The 19,370-nt window shown below is 37.9% G+C and overlaps 1 protein-coding gene, 1 long non-coding RNA gene and 1 pseudogene across 3 annotated transcripts; all 3 read right to left on the bottom strand.

Annotated features, from left to right (window-relative positions):
- Window positions 1-980: 980 nt before the first annotated feature.
- LOC131787867 (uncharacterized) lies at window positions 981-5,212 on the bottom strand. Of its 2 annotated transcripts, none has more exons than XM_059104941.2 (6): window positions 5,076-5,212; window positions 4,277-4,552; window positions 3,329-3,641; window positions 2,279-2,550; window positions 2,050-2,142; window positions 981-1,642 (listed from the first exon to the last, which is right to left on the bottom strand). In XM_059104941.2, exons 2-6 carry the CDS (start codon window positions 4,493-4,495, stop codon window positions 1,433-1,435), a joined length of 1,107 nt encoding a protein of 368 aa, XP_058960924.2. In that variant the 5' UTR covers window positions 4,496-4,552; window positions 5,076-5,212; the 3' UTR covers window positions 981-1,432. The 2 variants fall into 2 exon arrangements, with proteins under 2 accessions (XP_058960924.2, XP_066014799.1); XM_066158702.1 differs by lacking the exon at window positions 5,076-5,212 and adding an exon at window positions 4,935-5,031.
- Window positions 5,213-5,227: 15 nt separating this feature from the next.
- On the bottom strand, window positions 5,228-6,575 carry LOC131788254 (piggyBac transposable element-derived protein 3-like; annotated as a pseudogene).
- Window positions 6,576-12,518: 5,943 nt separating this feature from the next.
- On the bottom strand, window positions 12,519-19,187 carry LOC136284478 (uncharacterized). Its single transcript, XR_010719211.1, has 2 exons — window positions 19,064-19,187; window positions 12,519-14,154 (listed from the first exon to the last, which is right to left on the bottom strand). It is a non-coding gene; the product is annotated as an uncharacterized lncRNA (long non-coding RNA).
- Window positions 19,188-19,370: the final 183 nt, after the last annotated feature.

The raw sequence follows: 19,370 nt of genomic DNA, 5'->3' as shown, positions 1-19,370 counted from the left end.
TTCGTAAGCCAGAAATAACAATGACCTTACTTCCTATTAGGGTGAATCTTTGACTGGCGTTCAGCTCCAAGAACTGCGTAGATATATAAATCAAACCTTCTGGATTATTTAAAAGCTGGGAAGGTGGACGTTACAGATGTCGAGTACCCAGTTTTCACGCTCTCATTTTCAGTATTACTGTCTAGTTTTGGCTCGATTTAGGTGCAGTGGGTATAAACAACATTAATTTAAGTCTGTAAATAACATCAAATTGGAGAAGAAAACAAGACGACTTGTTCCATATTTTCCTCAAGCATTAAAAACGTCTGCTGTCTCACTTTCCAACGTGAATAAGTTATCACGGACATGCGGAGGTTCACTTCTAAACAACATCACAGACTTCTATTCCTGAATTTAATTTTTTTACAATATTTTCAGCGCGTTAATTGGTGAAAGAGCGAACAATTAATTAAGTAGAGCCCACATGTTGAACTAATACCACAAAGGGCGTGTGCTTGTCTGACCGCAAATTAGACAGCCAATAAATTTATCTCTTCAAATTGCCCCTAATGATTCAAAGACACTTCATCTCCTCTTAAAGGAAGTTATGACCTAATTTTAAAAGTTTTCTACGTTCAGGTAAGTGTAACCAACTTAAAGCGTGAATACTACGTCCCAGTCTCCAAGCAAATGTTAGTTTTAAGTCAAGACACATGTATGCTTTCGTGACATTACCACGGCCACGGTCACGCAGCGAATGTTGACCCATGCGTGGAATCAATGAAATCACGATTTTCTTAGATTTTCAAGTAAAATATTGTTGGTAAGGTAATTTGTTGCTACAGTCACTCAATGCACTACACAGTATTAAGTTCGAAGAAGAAATGTGCCCAATTTGCCATCGGGTTTCCCATTCTCAGACGTTAGGAAAATCAGGCCATTTCGGGATATCGTATTACACAGAACGGCCACAAAAAGTTCAAAGTTTTAAAATACAGGTGCTCAGTTATTGTTCAGTTTATTAAATGTATTGTTCCACCACCATCTCGTTACCAAAGGTATTCTTTGTTTTGTTTTGTTTTTTTCGTTCAGAAACTGCGGCTTGTCTTCGTAAGACATTCAGGTCTAATGAACCTCTTTCCAGCTCGAGAAATTATAAAGCTTTGTTGGAGCTCCTATTATTTTTCCCTTATTGAGAAATAAAAAAAGCCTTTTTTCAGCAATCCTTTGTGGATTACGCTAATGTATGATCTACAGAAGTAAAAAACGTTCACAATTTTCAATACTGCAGGATTAAAAAAATTATCTGATAATGCCAAACGACCAATTGCAATAATGCTAAACGACCAATTGTACACCGTCGCTAAGCGACAGCGTGCAATTTCACAAAGGAAAAGATGGTGAAAATTGATTTTCATTCAGATGACAGTGTCGAAGCAGGCTGTTTTCATTATCAACACATTAGCTTGAAACTCGCCTTCAAAGAAAAGTGATCTGATGAAAAATACTCATTAGGAAAACCTCTGTACGCAGCAATTGCTGACGCAGGTAAGGTTTCCAGAACTGATGTAACTTGCAAATTTCCGGAATCAAACCAAATGTAGTCAAAAGTCCACAAGCGACTCGCATCATCCTCAAAACTTGTGCATTCAGGCTCAGAACCCTAAAAAATAAAGGAATTATTACGGATATTTCAATCAATTTTACGAAATGCTTAAAATAACGTTTAGGAAAAACGAATTGGAAGTAATTCAAATATTTCCTTTCTTGCGACCATAACATTCTTGACAACCTTATAAACCTGGTGTTAATTCGACCTTTGCTAATTCAAGCTGACCATAAAAGAGATTTCATAATGGCTAGTGCTGGGCTGTTCGAGATGTTCAGTCAGTAGACTGGGCACTATGATAACCCAGACTTTACGCTTTGAGCTTCGTCCGAAGCCTCGTCCACCAATTAAAAGTTTAGGAAAGGCTCAAACTCCTCTAATATATTCATTTGATAAGACTGATACCAAAAAAAGAAAAATTCTCAAGAAAGTATGACCAGAGACCAAGACCACCTACGTACCAAGACCACCTTGTAGGCACTCCGCAGAGGTGTCAGTGGACAATGGAGATGGTTCTTGGCTTTGTACAAAAGTGCAATCTGTTCAGGAAGAACCTAGAGATGGAAGCAGAACGTAACAGAAATCTTTCTTTATCTGATTCATTACACAAAATTGTCCAATGATGGAAAATTTCACCTCACTGCCCACCACTTAACATCTTTATATCATTTAAGGCATAAAGAATGGTACCTGCTCTGGCTTTGGAATATCTGCCGAGAATCGCAAGTAATCAACAGTTTGGAGTTTGCAGAATTCATTTTTGCTGAGACGACCAGTGGTTAGGAGACTGTAAGGAGGACAGTGAGGTTCAATATTAAAATCTCCACACAGGATATAGGCCACACGCTTTCCTTGTGACCTCAGTGACGTAACCATATCATGAAGGGCTTGTGTGACAAGTGACACTTCACAGATTTGCGTGACAGGTTCAAGGAGATCTTTCCATAAAATGTGAGTGGTAGCTTGAACAGGAAGAAAATAAACCTATTAACATAATTACCATGTAACTACTCTTACAATATCCATGAGAATACTAAAACTTATCGATTAGAAGTTGTTATCTTGCTCTAACACTAAATTTTTGTAACCAATTTTACAATGAAATGGGTAGCAGCAAGAGGGGAGAATTAACAATCAGATCTTGGGAGTTCCAGGGTTAACTTGGGAGACCATCCACTGTACAGTGTGACCTCATGCATATGGCAGGTGATGTAACATTGGCCAGCACATCTTCTTGAGCATCTCCTAGTTTCTGGAGCCTGAGAAAGTGTGAATAATGTTTCTAGTCTTCAGTAGGTACCTAGTCTATTTCAGGTTGATCCCTAGCATTTTGTCAGGTTTCTTTGAAAATTTGCCATTACACATTTACACTCCCTGTTGGATACACAGAGGCACTGTGAAAGTAAAGTGTTTGGCCTATGAACACAATGCAATTGTCCCAAAAAGATATTTCCTGCAAGTCTTACTAAATCAACTTGAATAAATGAGCCCTTTCACTCTCAAAATCTCACTAGAAATTCTCCTTACTGTCTGCCATACAATTCTTATTGTGTTAGTTCAGAGAATTTGGTTTTGGATCAGTTGATAATCCCTATTTGATATTTTCCTTTAATCTTGTCACTTGTCTGCTTGCCATTGTGCTAATATTATAAGGAGAAATTCTGTTATGGTCACTCATGGGAATCAAAGTGTTGAGAGAGAAGTCCACATCTTTAAAGCTAACAACGCTCAATATCTTACCTGTCACTAGCACCACATTGGTAATTTTATGCCTTACTGCTGCGAATATCACAACTTCTCCAAATTTTTGACACTCGGCCTCTAAAGAGGCATCTGATGCAATGTCATTGATAACTAATGTTTTTGACTGTTCTAGTTCAAACTTGTCCTTTTTGAAGAACAGTGCTACTCCCTCCTGTCGACCTGTGCAGGGAGACTTCTGCATAAACAGTCCCTTATACCCTAAGGACAACATAACTTCTTCAAGGATTCCTGCAAAGTAGGCTGGGTCCACTTCTTGTAGACAGACAATGTCTCCATTTAACCACTGAAGCTGGAAAACATGAAAAAAATCATGTAAATAATCCAATATTCTTTATTAACCCTTTTACTGTCATGAGTGACCAAGACAGAATTTCTCCTAACAACACCAATAAAATATCAACCAGATAAGTGATGAGAATAAAGAAAAATATCAATTTGGGGATAATTAGTTGATCCAATACGAAATTCTCTGAACTAACATCATAAGAACTGTATGGCTGACAGTGAGGAGAATAACAAATTTGATCTGGGAGTTAAAGGGTTAATAAACCTTTTAACCTTTAGGGCTGACTAGCATAATGATGAATCAAACATTTAGGTCATGAGAATAAAGGAATTGATCACCTATCAAAGAAGTTCTTGGCTGATTTGATCAATTACGCAAACTTTCTGGTGATGAAATAAATTTCTTTTACCTCAGGCTTGCTAAGTATCATACTTAAAAATTATCTTCCCCCTCCCTTCCCCCCCTCCCCCTCCATTACCATTTTTCTGGTAAAGATCAAGCACAACTTACCTGTGGAGACCTAAGGCTGATATTTTACTATTACAGCCCTCATACTTTGTTGACAAGATAGATGCATAATGCATCTGATAAACAGCTTCTCAAGCTTCTCACACTGCCTGTACGAACTTTTTTCATACCTCTCTCATAAGTAGCTTGTGTCGTGGACAGCTCCTGTCTTGTTTTGGTGTAACATATTCTTCAGGGCAATTCTTATACCTGCCCTTTTTCAATGCACTTTGAACGTAAAAATCTGCAAGAATGTTGTATGTGACAACAGAAATGTCCTCTTCCCCACAATTATCCTGATCACTGATATAGGTGGTTTTTCGACTATCCAGAGTTGGCAAAGTGCTCATTTTATACTCCAAAACTGTACAATTTTTTGGAAACTGGACAAGGTAATGTTAAAGTTTCTATGAAAAAAAGTTGACAATCAGTGTGAGACAACAAAATTCACTCAGCTTTAAGAGTAAGAATATGTTGAGCAGGACTTCCACATGCATGACCCCATTTTGTATATATCAGGTGAAGGAAAAATTTCCGCACAGCCCCATACTTTGTTATACATGCAAATCTTATTGGTAATACACTGAATAATAAAGCCCCATGTATGGATGCGTAATGATGGGGCTGTGCGGAAACTTTGCCCAGGTGAATAGCGCTTTTCATGCGTCATAAATTTAATTTCCGACCATATTTTGGTATATTGACAAAAATAATCTAATTTTTTTGGCTTCTGTGTGGTATATACTAACAAAATACGAAATAATTATTCATCTAAGGGTGGATATTTACCACGCCGCTTCCTGACTTGGTAAATATCCATCAATATTCACCACCACTTCGATGAGCAGTTGTTGACGATACAGCTTTAGGTGAAATAGTAAAGTACACAAACATAACCCTAAGAAAAAACATGGATTTATATTACTCAACTCTCTTTGCTTCAATGATCTGATTTGAGTTCGAAATATTCAGGTGATTTGTCCAACTTTAGCGATAATAATTATATTCAGCAGACGTGAGAGGCTGCAACCTCTATGGTTAAAGAATTTTCGATCGAAAGCATGTCACATTAACCCATTGAGCCCCACACCTTAGAGCTCAGACCACCCCCTGAAATTCCAGAGAAAATGGCTGCTACAGTGAACACACAGACCACTGCCAAAATAATTTAAGATTTTAATGTCTTCATTTCACTCTACTGAAGGGAAACTGCACAAAGTTGCATATTAAATAATATACTTTCCCCCTGTCAAATTTTATTTTCAACTTGAGCATCAGGCTCTCTCAAAAAAAATTCTAAAGCTAGAGAACAGATTCAACTTCATGATGTACAGCGAGTCATTAGCAAGGTTGCCTTCAGCTTTGAAAGTATTTATCAGTATGATGACTCTCTTTTGCACTCTTATTCCATCAGAATCATGTAAAAAGCTTTCCCTCAAATACAACACCAAAAGACAGATCGCAAATTTCTCCTCAACAAAAGGAATCCTAAACTTTCTAACGCGGGTCAATTTTGAATTTGCCCGCCATAGCGACATCGCGACATGTCACAAGGCGCAGCTATAAAATTACTTTTTGCGAGTCATGAGCAAGAACAAACCAATTTTTACGCCTAAATGAAAAGTTTCACTTTGAACAATGCATATATGTTCTTCCCTTAGGCAAACTTTTGCTCCAAGTGAGTAACAAGGGGGCAAACTTTGCAGAGGAGATCGTTTTGGTCTACTGCGGTCGGGTCAGCAAGATGCAAATATTTCCCCAGAGTCATGAAGCGGTGCTCTGGGATCGTTTTTTTTTAAGCAATCAACTCCAACAAACTCGTCAGAATCCCAGTACATTGCCAGCTGAGGAAGTTCATGGATTCCAATGAGAATGTTTAGCCCGAGATACGCTGAAATTTCCGCTTGAGTAGATGTGAACGATCGATCCCCTTTCGAACGAGCGTACGCAACGGTGTATCGGACGATTTCGTCAATGTAAGCATCGTCGATAAATACATTGAAGAAATCTTTGGCAGTTGCATTTTCTCCGAGATCTCTGGTCGGGCCACGACGAATGGAGAATTCCTCAACATTAATTTGTCGCAATTAGCTAGACCATTGAAGAGCATTTGGTCGGCTTTCTTCTGCGGCAGATTCTTCATCACTACTTTCGTCGCTTCCTTCTTCCTCCTTACTAGCGTATAGCTCAACATCGGAATCGCTTCCCCTTTCTTGCGACCATCTCGTCATCCACATTGCGAAGCAAGTTTTGTTCATGCTGTGCTTGACGAGCTTGTCGCTTTTTTCAATTTCTTCGATGATAAAACCAGCGAAGACTTCCTGCTCTTCATCGGATGAAAATTAACTTTCATCAATTCTTCCAGAAGCTATGTCTTAGACCACGACATATTTTTGAAAAATTTGTCAAAAATCGCACGGTTAACGTGGAATAGTGAGTTTGGTCTCAAACGAAAGCTTATTTTTTGCATGTCACGCTTCACTGCTTTTCAATACCCAGGGGAGTTTTGTTTCTAAGCTACAGCCAATCAAAACAAGCCATTTCTGACAGGGCGCATGAGGGCGCATCGGATGTCAATGGGTTAAGGATTACGGGATCCATGAATACCCTTGGATCATGCAGTCGCCATCTTGGATCAAAAATGGTGTGGGTAGGCTGGGTAAGACAAAGGCAAGAGGCCGCGTGACGTCAGTTACGGTCGATATGATCGATATGACAGCCAGGAATGTTCCTTACATAACATAACATAATAATAACATGACAATATCTTTAAAACTCTGTTTAGTAACCAGAGGCTCGTTAGAGCTACCTCATGGTGTGCCTTAATTTATTTGTGATGAGAACTTTAAATATCTCTTTTCATTGTTTTTTTAGAGGGCACGGTTACGAATCTTGCAATCTGATTGGTTCTTTACCCGGTCAGTATTTTCCTATCTCTGCCCACGGGCCACGGTAACGCTTTCGTGAGTCATATAAATATTAATATAAATAAAATATAATAATCATTTCGTGAGTCGCCGAGTACATCCCAAGTTTCGTTGTCATTTTTCATAAATATACCTCGTTTTCCGGCTGGGCAGTATTTTTAAGCAAACACGTCGGTCACTACCTCAAGCCGATAAACAACTTATGAATCCTCTCTTTTCTCTCTATCAAATCACTTTGTTTGACAGAAAAATATTGGTTTCAGAATGAATTTGTATAAATAATGGTGTCATTACGTTGGTTGACAAACGGCCTAAAAACCGTCTGCAATTAATCATAATCGTTCACAAAAAGTACCCAGAAAGTTGACACGTGAGGTATTTGGTTACAGTTAAACTGAACGATGGAACTTTCATTCATTTAATATCTGAATTTTCTCGAGCATTTAAGTTCTACAACAAATATATGCTCCCGGTGAGTCTTTCCAATTCCGTTCAATTTGGACATTTGTACCGTAAATTGCACAACAGAAATTGAAGGAATTTTTTGAGAAAAGGCCGCATTAAATTCCCTTGTGTCTCGTTGGAGTGTGCCGTTCGAATTTAGTTTTTGTGAAGGAAAGACCAGAGTTAAACACGCCATTACAGCAAACAAACGAGCAAACTCTCACAAATTCAAAATAAAAAAAATTGAATTTACTCACAATTACTTTCCTCGCCGTTTACTTAATGAACAGAGGTAAATCTTCGTACATGAATGAATGGTCGATGAGAGTGAATAATACTTTCCGTTAGATCATTGACTGATTTTGAAGAAAACATTGTCGTCACAGTCCTTGCCAAACTAGCTCTGTTGGTTTTCAAATGTTCCTACGCCTTTTTTTTCTTGCGCGCTCTCTAATTGACAGGTGTCAGATTGTGACAGATACTTGTAAAAATAATGTTTCAAAGTTTGTTTGGAAGCCTTTTAAATCACCTTTATCGTTGCAGAAATGAAAATGTTTCGCTGAGGCATCTCTCTTAAATTTGCGTCACCTCTATTTCAACTACCATTTACTCACTCAAAAATTGTTCAGTTTATGCACAGGCGGCCCAAGCTCCAGCTGTGAGATGATCATCTTACGCAATAACGGTCATGGCGGAATTATAAGAGTTTGTATGGGAATATTTACGAGCGCTCTAAGGAATAAAAAAATACGTCAAATTCTCAAAAAAAATACCTCACCTCGCTTCCACAGCGTATTGCTTGTTATCTGACCGCTTACTTTGATGAAAAGAGCCCATTTGAGCGAGTTGTTCATTTCGAGGTTTTCAACGTACATAAGAAAAGCCCAAGGCTGAACACTCCATTTCCGAACGCCTGATCCGAGAAGCTAAAAATCCAAACTCAAAATGACCGGGCGGCCACAAATCCAACGCAAAATCCAAGCACATATACTGTAGTTTCATTTCACGAGAATGTGAGTCACAATAGAACAAGTCGCTCAGCCATGTAAATATTCACTTTATTCTTAGTTGCCGGCTACGCTAAATTTCGCACTTCGTCTATGTGTTTCTTGCCAAGTGCCCTTGTAGATACTTATTTCTTTTACTTTAGAATAAAACAATAGCCTCTCGATCGATTTCGATCTGAGGGGACCCGTGGTTCTAAAACAATTTATTGATGATAACCGACGGTGTGGTCCTCGGCGAGGCTCAGTTTGAAAAGGAGGTAGGGTTTCAACGGTCGTGTGTCAAGGTTGATGTGGTCGCGGGCTGTTAGAAACCTCTAAACTGGAAATTTTTGAAGCAAACTGCGGCTTAGCGTCGGTTGTACGGGGAAGATTGAGTTTGTAGTCAATTGAAATGAAACTACAGTATGTGTGCTTGGATTCTGTGTTGGATTTGTGGCCGTCCGGTCATTTTGAGCTTGGATTTTTCGCTTCTCGGATCAGGCGTTCGGAAATGGAGTGTTCAGCCTTGGGCTTTTCTTATGTAAGTTGAAAACCTCGAAATGAACAACTCGCTCAAATGGGCTCTTTTCATCAAAGTAAGCGGTCAGATAACAAGCGATACGCTGTGGAAGCGAGGTGAGGTATTTTTTTTCGAGAATTTGACGTATTTTTTTTATTCCTGAGGGCGGTCGTAAATATGCCCATACAAACTCTTATAATTCCGCCATGACCGTTATTGCGTAAGATGATCATCTCACAGCTGGAGCTTGGGCAACCTGTGGTTTATGGAAGATCTTGCCGTATTTACGGCCATAAATCATTCGGGTTCTTTCGGAAAGAATTTCGTCAAGTTTAAAAACAATAAATATGTTATATACCGGCTAAGGGTCGGTCCGTACGGTGAAAAACTGTGACCTTGGTCTTGAAAAAGCTGCAGTATTTTCAAGACCTCGGTCACAGTTTTTCACCACACGGACCTCCCAGCCGGCAAATAACACATATCTATTGTAGCGTGACATGCCCTTAAATGACCAGTAGTTTGTTAACTTTTAAAGCATTAGCCGGAGCACTATGCGTAATAACAAAATAACAGCAGACGAAGGAAGAGGTTTGAAGACAAGATTTATAAATTTCATATCTATTATATATTTGTTACATTTATTTATATTTTATATTTATTATCATTAATTCGCATAAATTGACGACCGAACAACGAAAAAAATTTCGGAGAATGATGGCCAAATTGATGCTGAAAATTCAATCCGTGCCTAAATAAGTTCTAGAACTTTACAACGCGTTAAAATTTTGACTAATAAGATTCACGCAGCCAAACCAGGGGCGATATAGCTAACAAGTGATTGAGAAACAATAGTCTTTAAGGCATTAAAGAGTATGCCGTCAAGCTACTTCTGTGAAAAGTTTCTCATATTCGCCTCTGTTCACTCGAGGTACACACGAAACAGACTAGAATATTTAATATTTCCAGGAGTAAACTGACTCATTCAGACAGTATTCGTTTAATTTTTAGTGCGAAAAGACCTTAAACCAGTAATTGATTATTTCTTTGTTCCATTTTGTTTTGTCTTTTTTCGGAGGGTAACATGTAAATACTAAGAGCTACCCACGATAAAGAAAGAAAATAACCATTATTATTGTTCTTTTAGAGGGCACGGTAACGAATCTTGCAATCTGATTGGTTCTTTACCCGGTCAGTATTTTCTTATCTCTGCCCACGGGCCACGGTAACGCTTTCGTGAGTCGCCGAGTACATCCCAACTTTCATTGTCATTTTTCATAAATATACCTCGTTTTCCGGCTGGGCAGTATTTTTAAGCAAACACGTCGGTCACTACCTCAAGCCGATAAATAACTTATGAATCCTCCCTTTTCTCTCTATCAAATCACTTTGGTTGACAGAAAAATATTGGTTTCAGAATGAATTTGTATAAACAATAGTGTCATTACGTTGGTTGACAAGCGGCCTAAAAACCGTCTGCAATTAATTTTAATCGTTCACAAAAAGTACCCAGAAAGTTGAATCGTGAGGTATTTGGTTACAGTTAAACTGAACGATGGAACTTTCATTCATTTAATATCTGAATTTTCTCGAGCAATTTGTTCATAGTAAAAAAAAAGCGAGCGAAGTTTTAATTTAAGTTCTGCAACAAATATACGCTCCTGGTGAGTCTTTCCAATTCCGTTCAATTTGGACATTTGTACCTTAAATTGCACAACAGAAATTGAAGGAATTGAGAAAAGGCTGCATTAAATTCCCTTGTGTCTCGTTGGAGTGTGCCGTTCGAATTTAGTTTTTGTGAAGGAAAGATCAGAGTTAAACACGCCATTACAGCAAACAAACGAGCAAACTCCCACAACTTCAAAATAAAAAAATTGAATTTACTCACAATTACTTTCCTCGCCGTTTACTTAATGAACAGAGGTAAATCTTCGTACAGGAATGAATGGTCGATGAGAGTAAATAATACTTTCCGTTAAATCATTAACTGATTTTTAAGAAAACATTGTCGTTACAGTCCTTGCCAAACTAGTTCTGTTGGTTTTCAAATATTCCTACGCCTTTTTTTTCTTGCGCGCTCTCTAATTGACAGGTGTCAGATTGTGACAGATACTTGTAAAAATAATGTTTCAAAGTTTGTTTGGAAGCCTTTTAAATCACCTTTATCGTTACGGAAATGAAAATGTTTCGGTGAGGCATCTCTCTTAAATTTGCATCACCTCTATTTTAACTACCATTTACTCACTCAAAAATTGTTCAGTTTATGGAAGATCTTGCCGTAATTATGGCCATAAGTCATTCGGGTTCTTTCGGAAAGAATTTCGTCAAGTTTAAAAACAATAAATATGTTATTTACCGGCTAAGGGTCGGTCCGTATGGTGAAAAACTGTGACCTCGGTCTTGAAAATGCTGCCCTCGGCCTACGGCCTCGGGCAGTATTTTCAAGACCTCGGTCACAGTTTTTCACCATACGGACCTCCCAGCCGGCAAATAACATATATTTATAATCATTATTAATATTACTATAATTAGAATTATCATTATGTGGAGGGCATTGCAGGGGAACTGAAAAAGAGCTAACCGGCCGTTAAAGTCACCAGGAAAACTCGCTAGATTCAAAGCAACAAACAAGTGAGTGTTTGAGGCAAGTTTGTGTTAAGTAAAACATAGTTCAGATTTTTGGGTTAAGAATGCTACAGTTCATATCCATACAAATGCTATTGTGCTACTTTAACATTTTGGCATGTTTTCAGAGTGTTGTTGAGCGAGCTTACACTTTCTACCTGCGGTTTCAGATACTACCTCAGTTACCTATGTTGTAAGTGCAAACATCCAGCAGGCGTGAAACTGAAATAAACAAATTCCATCAGATAAGTGAAGGTTGGAGGTCATAGTAGAAGCTGTAAAATTATAATAGTCTCCAAAGCCGTTCTCTCTCTCGTATAGATTTTTAAATATACAAATACTGAATTAAATATTAATATTTCAAATTGTCAGTTGGTGTGAAATTAGTTGAAAAGATTATAGAGTAAACACATTTGAAAACCTGGCAACTGGTTTAGCAGTCTTAAAAATTCTTCAAGGACTCTAGTGGTTAAAATAATGACTTGAAACACGTTTAAGCCGTATAAAGGTTGATAACAAGCTGCACTTTTGACGATAACCAACCTCAGAGATGAAATCCTCTCAGAACGACTCACAGGTGAAATTTTTAAGCAAAGAGTTGGTAACAAGCCCCTCAGTTGGTAACAATCAACCTCTACTCAGAGAAGTAGGCCTCCCCCCTCCCCTTCCCCCCCTTAAAAAGAAGAGGAAATTCAGAGAAAGTAAATTGATTCGTGCTAAAACATATAAATCGCTATTTTCAATAAAAAAAAAAGCGAAAGCATCATGTTTCAAATCTGCGGTTTTCGGGAATATTCATGACTTTATTAATACTGAACAAAACGTTCACACTTTTTCCACGATAATATGTTAGAATTGATTTCTCTAACACACGTTTGTGGTTTGGTTGATCCTTCTTTATTTACTTTTCTTCTCAAGTTGTTACAATGGGGACTAGCTTCAATATATCAGGGAAAACTAGAGTCTCCGCTTATATAGGTGACACTGCGGATGACATTTCTAAGCCGTCAATCTTCTTGTGTCGTCATCGTACCATCTCAGCTAGCAAATCGCGCTTGACTACGTATTATAGTTCCCACATACTGAGTAAGCACCTTAGGGTTGTCTACGCAGTTACAAAATTAATGTCTTCCCTAATTTTCATATCTTTACGGTTGAGATCGGCCAGAACAGAAACGAGATCGACAATATAAAAATTACAAATAACCTTGGTGTAGAGTATTATTTATACCTGAAAGTGTATCTTAAGAGAAAATCACCTTTAAAGATTGTTACATAACAACATCTTGGTCACAAGAGTTAAAGAAGAAAGGCGCTCACAAGTACCGTCCCCAAATTGCTTCTTGCTGCGAAACATGAGGGGCATCACCTGTTTACCCTTAAATTACCTATGGGTACACGAAGGTGTCGAACGCGACCTATTACCAGGGAGATTTACTCTTCCTGGACTAACAAATTAACTTATTTAAGAACACGGTTTATCACGAGTTCCATGTCAACCTCACAATCACAACGAAGTAAACGTGATTAAACTCACTAGGTGAACGTGACCAAACTCACAAGAAGAACGTGATTAAACTCAACCTTTAAGATAAGACCACCAAGAAGGAGTACGAAGTAATCAACCTGCCCTTTTTATAATTTAGATTAAATGACTTACAATAAAATAATATTTCCATTCCTTTTCTTTCCAACACCAATACAGGAAACCCTTACGATATTGTAGATTAACTATAATTGTAATTTTATCGTTTAACAAATACTACATAGTAATTTCGTTTATTAGTCTGAGCGGGTTTTAGTTCATATTTTTACCTTTGTTTCTTAAGTTACTTATCTCATAAATCAATATCAGGATCCTCTCAATATAATGAGGAACTACAGCAAGACAATTTCACGAGAAATAAAAACCAAAGTAATCACAACAGCCTATCATAAAGAAAGGTTAGCGTCATCATTGACCAATCAGAAATAAGGGTAAAATCAGATTTGCTCCGGTGTTTGCATAAGAACTCCATCATAAATTTAACCTCAAAGCTGCCTACATATTGATACTATTTGCTGGATTACACACAAAGCTGATTTCACTTCAACCACATGAATGTGGTTTACTTTCTACGGCTAATTTATACTTTAAGCTGCAATTGACACTACCAACAACAACCCTATGGCTACGACACCATTGCTGATAAAAACTGCCTTGTTGGAGCTGGAGTCCAGAATATTTCCCTTGTTACAGTAATCTTCATAGCAGCACTTTTCTTTGCATGTTTCGAGAGGAGAGGAGCAAGTTGCCTCTTTGGTTTTGTACCAATCACACGATTCTTTAGGTAGGACTCCTTTGTAAAAAACCTGCTTTTCCAATGATCCATTGTCGAATCTGATCATGACATGCTGTTGCAGGCATCCGTGGACGCCATGCCTCCCCATCGCCAGTGATTGATTTCTTTGACAGTCTTCATATGATTTATAACTGATGCACCAATAACAGTGCAAAGAACTGCAAACACCTGAGGAGAAAGTAAGACCTAAAACCTCTTGATTTACGGAGGCGGAAGGAAGGGGAGGGAGGTGAGGAGGAGGGTGAAGATTGGGACGAGGCTGGTTTACTTTCTGCTATGAATCACGGGAGATTTCTCTAGGCGAGAACTCTTTTTTTTGTTTGTATTTTATTACTTTCTAGAACTTATTAGTGCGTTTGTCAGCCTGCTTTCCTTCGGCATACACCATTTCTTTTAATCCTTACCCTAATGGAAGCCTGTTCATAAATTATCGCGACTGTCACGTGTAGGGCATTTAATATAAAAAGGCGAGTCAGTTTATCTGTACAAGCCAACGACTGGCCATGCAGCAAGTAGTCATGATACATCATTAACATTAAGTTGTTAAGTTTTCTGGCTGATCGTTTTCCCATTGATCTCTTGATCCCGACAATAACATCAAGAAATTCATTGGTAATTGTTCTAAGGAAACTGAAGAGGGATTAAAGAACCAAATTAATAATAGCGCTGATCGAAAAGATTTTCCTATCATAAATTTAATACGAGGAGTACGGTAAAGAATCACAAAAATATTTGCCATATGTTAGCCGCTACTGAACATAAATTCTCCGTAATTTCCATAACCGAAACTTGGATACCAAACACGGATTGTGATGAACTTGATCTGCCAGGATATCAATTTGTCAGGAATCACTAACAAATCGTGGCAGAGCCGGGGGAGGAGTTCGCATGTATGTTGACCAAAACTTGAGCTTCAAAGTCTTAAAGGACTATAACTCACATGATTCGAATATCCTTGAATCACTATCGAAATTTGCTTAGGCAATGGGAAAATTCCTGTTGTTGGCGTCATCTATCGCCCCCTCATCTGAAAATCTTTTAACGTTTCTGGGAATATCTTACATTACTGGAGATTTTAATTTAGACTTATTGCAATCTCAAAACAACTCTGTTACTGCAGAATTTGTAGAAAATCTATTTCCTTTCTCTTTTTTTGCCCTTAATAAAAAAAATTAACGCGAACAACTCAGTATTCTGCAATATTAATCGACGACATATTCACAAACAACACTTTAATCACTGCCAAAAACGGACTCACTGTTACAGATATTTCGGACCATTTTCCGATATATTCAATTTTTCAAACGAATGCGTCAGATCTCTGAAAGACTTTTTTGTCTTTCAGAGATCTGACGCATCCACTTGGGTCTGAGAGATACAAGTACAAAGCGAAGAGAAGAATTCAATATTGTCTTGTGTAATGCCGATCGGTGTTTCATTAATAAAGCTGAAGATGCAAATACAGCTTACGACTCATTTCTAGAAAAATACATAGGAATCTTCGACACTTGTTTTCCTTTTAGGAACGTAGAAGGAAAAGAGTTATCTGAAATTGCAAAGCCTTGGATCTCTGTGGGATAATTAAAATCAATAAACCAAAGTACAAACAGCATCTGAGCTCTCGCTCAAATGATAAACTGAACACAAAAATAAGCTGCGCGTCCATTTAGAACTGCCAAAAAAAACAATAATAAGAAGCCCTGATTACTGAAAATAAAAGTGATATCAAAGTTACATGGAAAATTCTAAATTGCGTTAAAAATCGTACAAAATGTAAACCCATTAAGATTTCATGGATACAGGAACACGGTGTGACTGTTACTGATTCTGAAGAGATTGCAAACAGGTTCTGCAATTACTTTGCTGATGTTTGCCCAAATTTGGCAAGCAAGATCATCCCAGTGTTTAAGTCTTCTAATGAATGTCTAACGGTAGTCTTGTCTTCCCCTCCTGCAAAATTTTGATCCCGTACGAATAAACGAGCTCGCTGAGGTTGTAGAAAACTTTTAGGAAGGCAAAGCTCCTGAACTGAACGATTCGCCTTTGTCTACCATTAAAAAGTCCTTTGGTTTTATCTGTAAACCGTTGTTGCATATCATTAACTTGTCTTTGACTTCGGGTATTTTTCCATCTACACCCGCAATTGCAAAAGTGGTCCTTGTATTTAGGGCGGACGACCCATGATTGATTGAAAATTACAGACTAATTTCAATACTTCCTGCTTTTTCAAAATTGTTTGAAAAAATTGCATAAAATCGTACCTCGAGGTACTTAACTGAAAATATGATCTTGTTTAACAACAGTTTGGGTTTAGAGACTGCCTGACATGCATTGATAAGCCCTATTAACAAAATAGCAAATGGGATTGATAACAAAAATTTTTTGCAGGTGTCTTTTTGGACTTATCTAAAGCTTTTGACACAATTGATCACTGTATTCTTATATAAAAATTGGAATTCTATGATCTAGCAGGTATAGCACTTGACTGGGTGAAATATGCATTAATGTTACTTGACTAGTAGATTACAAGTAGTCCAAGTCAATGGGAAAACTTCACGCGAAAGAGGACTTGTCTGCGGCGTCCCGCAAGGATTCAATTTGAGGCCATTGCTCTTTATTTTGTATATCATTGACCTCCCAAATTACTTAAGAGATGCTAAATGTTTACTTTTTGCTTACGATACCAGCATTTTTTACCAAAACCGAAATCCTAAAATTTTTATGGATTACCTCAACGATGCAATTCGTCATGTTGCGACTTGGCTAAATGCTAACAAAATGTCCATTAATGTGGAAAAACAAAGATCATGATTTTTAGACCTAAACAAAAATAATTACTAGCGACAAGCCCTCTTAAAATTGATGACACAGTTATTGAGGGAGTTGAACACATCACATTCGTAGACGTTTACAGAGACCATCATCTTGCGTGGAAAATGCATATTCACTACATTTGTACTAAAATTTCTTAAACAATAGGAATGCCACATAAAGCAAGGTTTCACGTACCTAGCAAAGCTCTTCTTTTATTTTATTATACTTTAGGCTATCCATATCTTACCTACTGCAATTAAGTATGGGATTCTACATATCCCACAAACCTACTTGTTGCAGAATCTACTTGTTACAGGAAAGAGCTGTTCGAATAATTTTAGCTGCAGATTATAGCGCCCCTGGTAAACCCCTTTTCAAAAACTTGGTATTTTTGACAGTTACAGTTTGTATTCTTTCCAGGTTTGAACCTTCATGTACGTGTATCACCATGAAATGTTGCCTTGCTCTTTTGCTAAACTTGTTTCAGACAGGAAGCCAAATTCATAATTATTCTATTAGATATGCTGAATTATACTGTCCCCAAGTCTGTAGAACTAACATCAAACAATTCACAATATTATACCAAGAAGCAAAATTGTGGAATTCTCTGCCACATTCGATAATCGATTCTGACAATATGAAATCTATCAAACAGTTACTTAAATCCTTTTTAATTAATTTGCAATATACTCAATGAATTTTGTAGCAAGGTTATTAATATTAATAATATGCGTGAAAAGATTACTTAGTTCTGATTGGTTAAGATAAATTCAGTTTTCAGGTAATTCAGAGCAGAAAAAGGTTGATTCAGTGCAAAGAAGTAACAAACCAGACATTCTGATTGGTCTATAATCAAAGAAACTCACAGATAGCCAATCAAGTGCGAGCCCTGAATGTCGCAACATTTGGATACGCTGAAACTCTGCGAGCGAAATTAAGTAGGTTTCCTTTCGCCACCGCAACAACAATACAGTAGCTGAAAAACAGTTCTAACAACGAAAACGCTGTAAGAGAGCTATGCTTTTTGGTTGTCGGTTTTGGAAAAAGTGGTGCTAACAGAAGAGAATTGCCAAGGAAATCCCCAGATGAAGGCACTAGTAAGGAGTGTCGAAACGGTGGGTCTCTGAATTGAAACTTCTCGGTTGAATTCATTAAATCTTTAAACCAGAGTAGCATCAAACTATGTCTAACAATCGTGAAATTGCCCATGAATACGGCATTTCAGAATCCATGGTGAGAAAATGATGCAACCAGCAACATTTCCTGTTTCTGGTGAGCTGTGGATGACAGCAAAGTGTGCATCCATGGAACGTTTCCAACCGAAGGACCTGAGTTGGATATCATGTTACCGAGCAGGTTTTGTTAAGCATGCAAATTTCCGTTTGTTTGCTTTTCTATAGAAGTTGATTAATGTTCTAAAAGCAGTATTCCTTTTTAATTCATAGCAATAAAGGATTGAATTCGACGCAATATTCGCTACACCTCAGGCCAAAAAGCTCTGCTTTTTCTACTTTTTCTGCTTTTTCTCTCAACAATTAGTGTCTTATTCTCGTCTTTTTAACTGTTAGTTCTACTAAAATTGTGATCTTAAAATTTTGTTGTGCAAAAATACTTGGCTATAAGACACACCCCAATTTAAGCACTAGCTTTCCAACCGAAGACAGGATTTTCTTCAAAAAACCGTGCTCCTTATAACTGAGAAACTACAGTAATCCAGAGAAGTAGCTAGCCACCATTAAGAACCTTCATTACCGATTTCAAGACTGGCAGTGTTGCCTGAGTTCACCGCCGCGATATGTCAACGAACCACACAAACGCACGTCGCGTCAATTGTATTCTTAGTCAAGATCGCTTTCGCCGCCGCTACGAGGAAGCAGAATTAATGCAAAATGTTCACGTCAAGTCAACTATTCCCTTCCGCTCAGATTTCGATTTATCAGAACGAGCTGTTGTTTAAGTCTGTCTTTCGATTTTATATAGAGAGATACTTGGTCCGGATGGTGGTTTCGTAGCACCAGGTCACTTGAAAAAAAAGACCATCTTCCCCATTTATTTGACGTGATTTTCCGATTAAAGAATAACAAATAATTGTTGTACCTATAATAATACAGTTTCCTACGCCAAAGAAACAACTATGCTACTCTCCAGACACATCAGCATAACAGCGAAGTGTTGTACATGCACGAGTATCCTTGTTTACTCAAGTTCAGTTTAATGAACGAAATCATGAGTGGCTTGTTTTTTTCCTCACAGTCCTACTCACCGATGGTCCAGAAGGAGCAGAAGAAAATGTAACCCACCAACAATACGGTTTTCATGATGCCTCGTCGAACTTGAATTGAAGTATACCTCTAAAAGCACCAGACACCGTCGGCTATCAGAAGGATGAGATCAATCGATTTCTTAGAACTGTAGGCTCTAAGAAAAAACTTATTCTTTGCGGGGGGCCACACCAAAAAAGGAAGAAAAATAAAACACCCTTCCGTCACAGAACTGTTGACGACTAAAAGTGAAATACGAATCTTGTAGCTCTCGGCATATGAATACGTTTCTTCCAAAACCTTCCAAAA

The sequence above is a fragment of the Pocillopora verrucosa genome, chromosome 11 (genome assembly GCF_036669915.1).
Source record: "Pocillopora verrucosa isolate sample1 chromosome 11, ASM3666991v2, whole genome shotgun sequence".
Taxonomy (NCBI): Eukaryota; Metazoa; Cnidaria; class Anthozoa; order Scleractinia; family Pocilloporidae; genus Pocillopora; species Pocillopora verrucosa.
This window is presented reverse-complemented; position numbering and strand designations above follow the sequence as displayed.

Excerpts from the sequence above, each read along its gene's own strand:
- LOC131787867 (XM_059104941.2), bottom strand. The coding sequence starts at position 4,495 with ATGAGCACTTTGCCAACTCTGGATAGTCGAAAAACCACCTATATCAGT. Across the intron at positions 3,642-4,276 it reads ACAAGCTACTTATGAGAGAG|CTTCAGTGGTTAAATGGAGA; the intron begins GTATGAAAAAAG and ends CATGTTTTCCAG. Across the intron at positions 2,551-3,328 it reads CAATGTGGTGCTAGTGACAG|CTACCACTCACATTTTATGG; the intron begins GTAAGATATTGA and ends TTCCTGTTCAAG.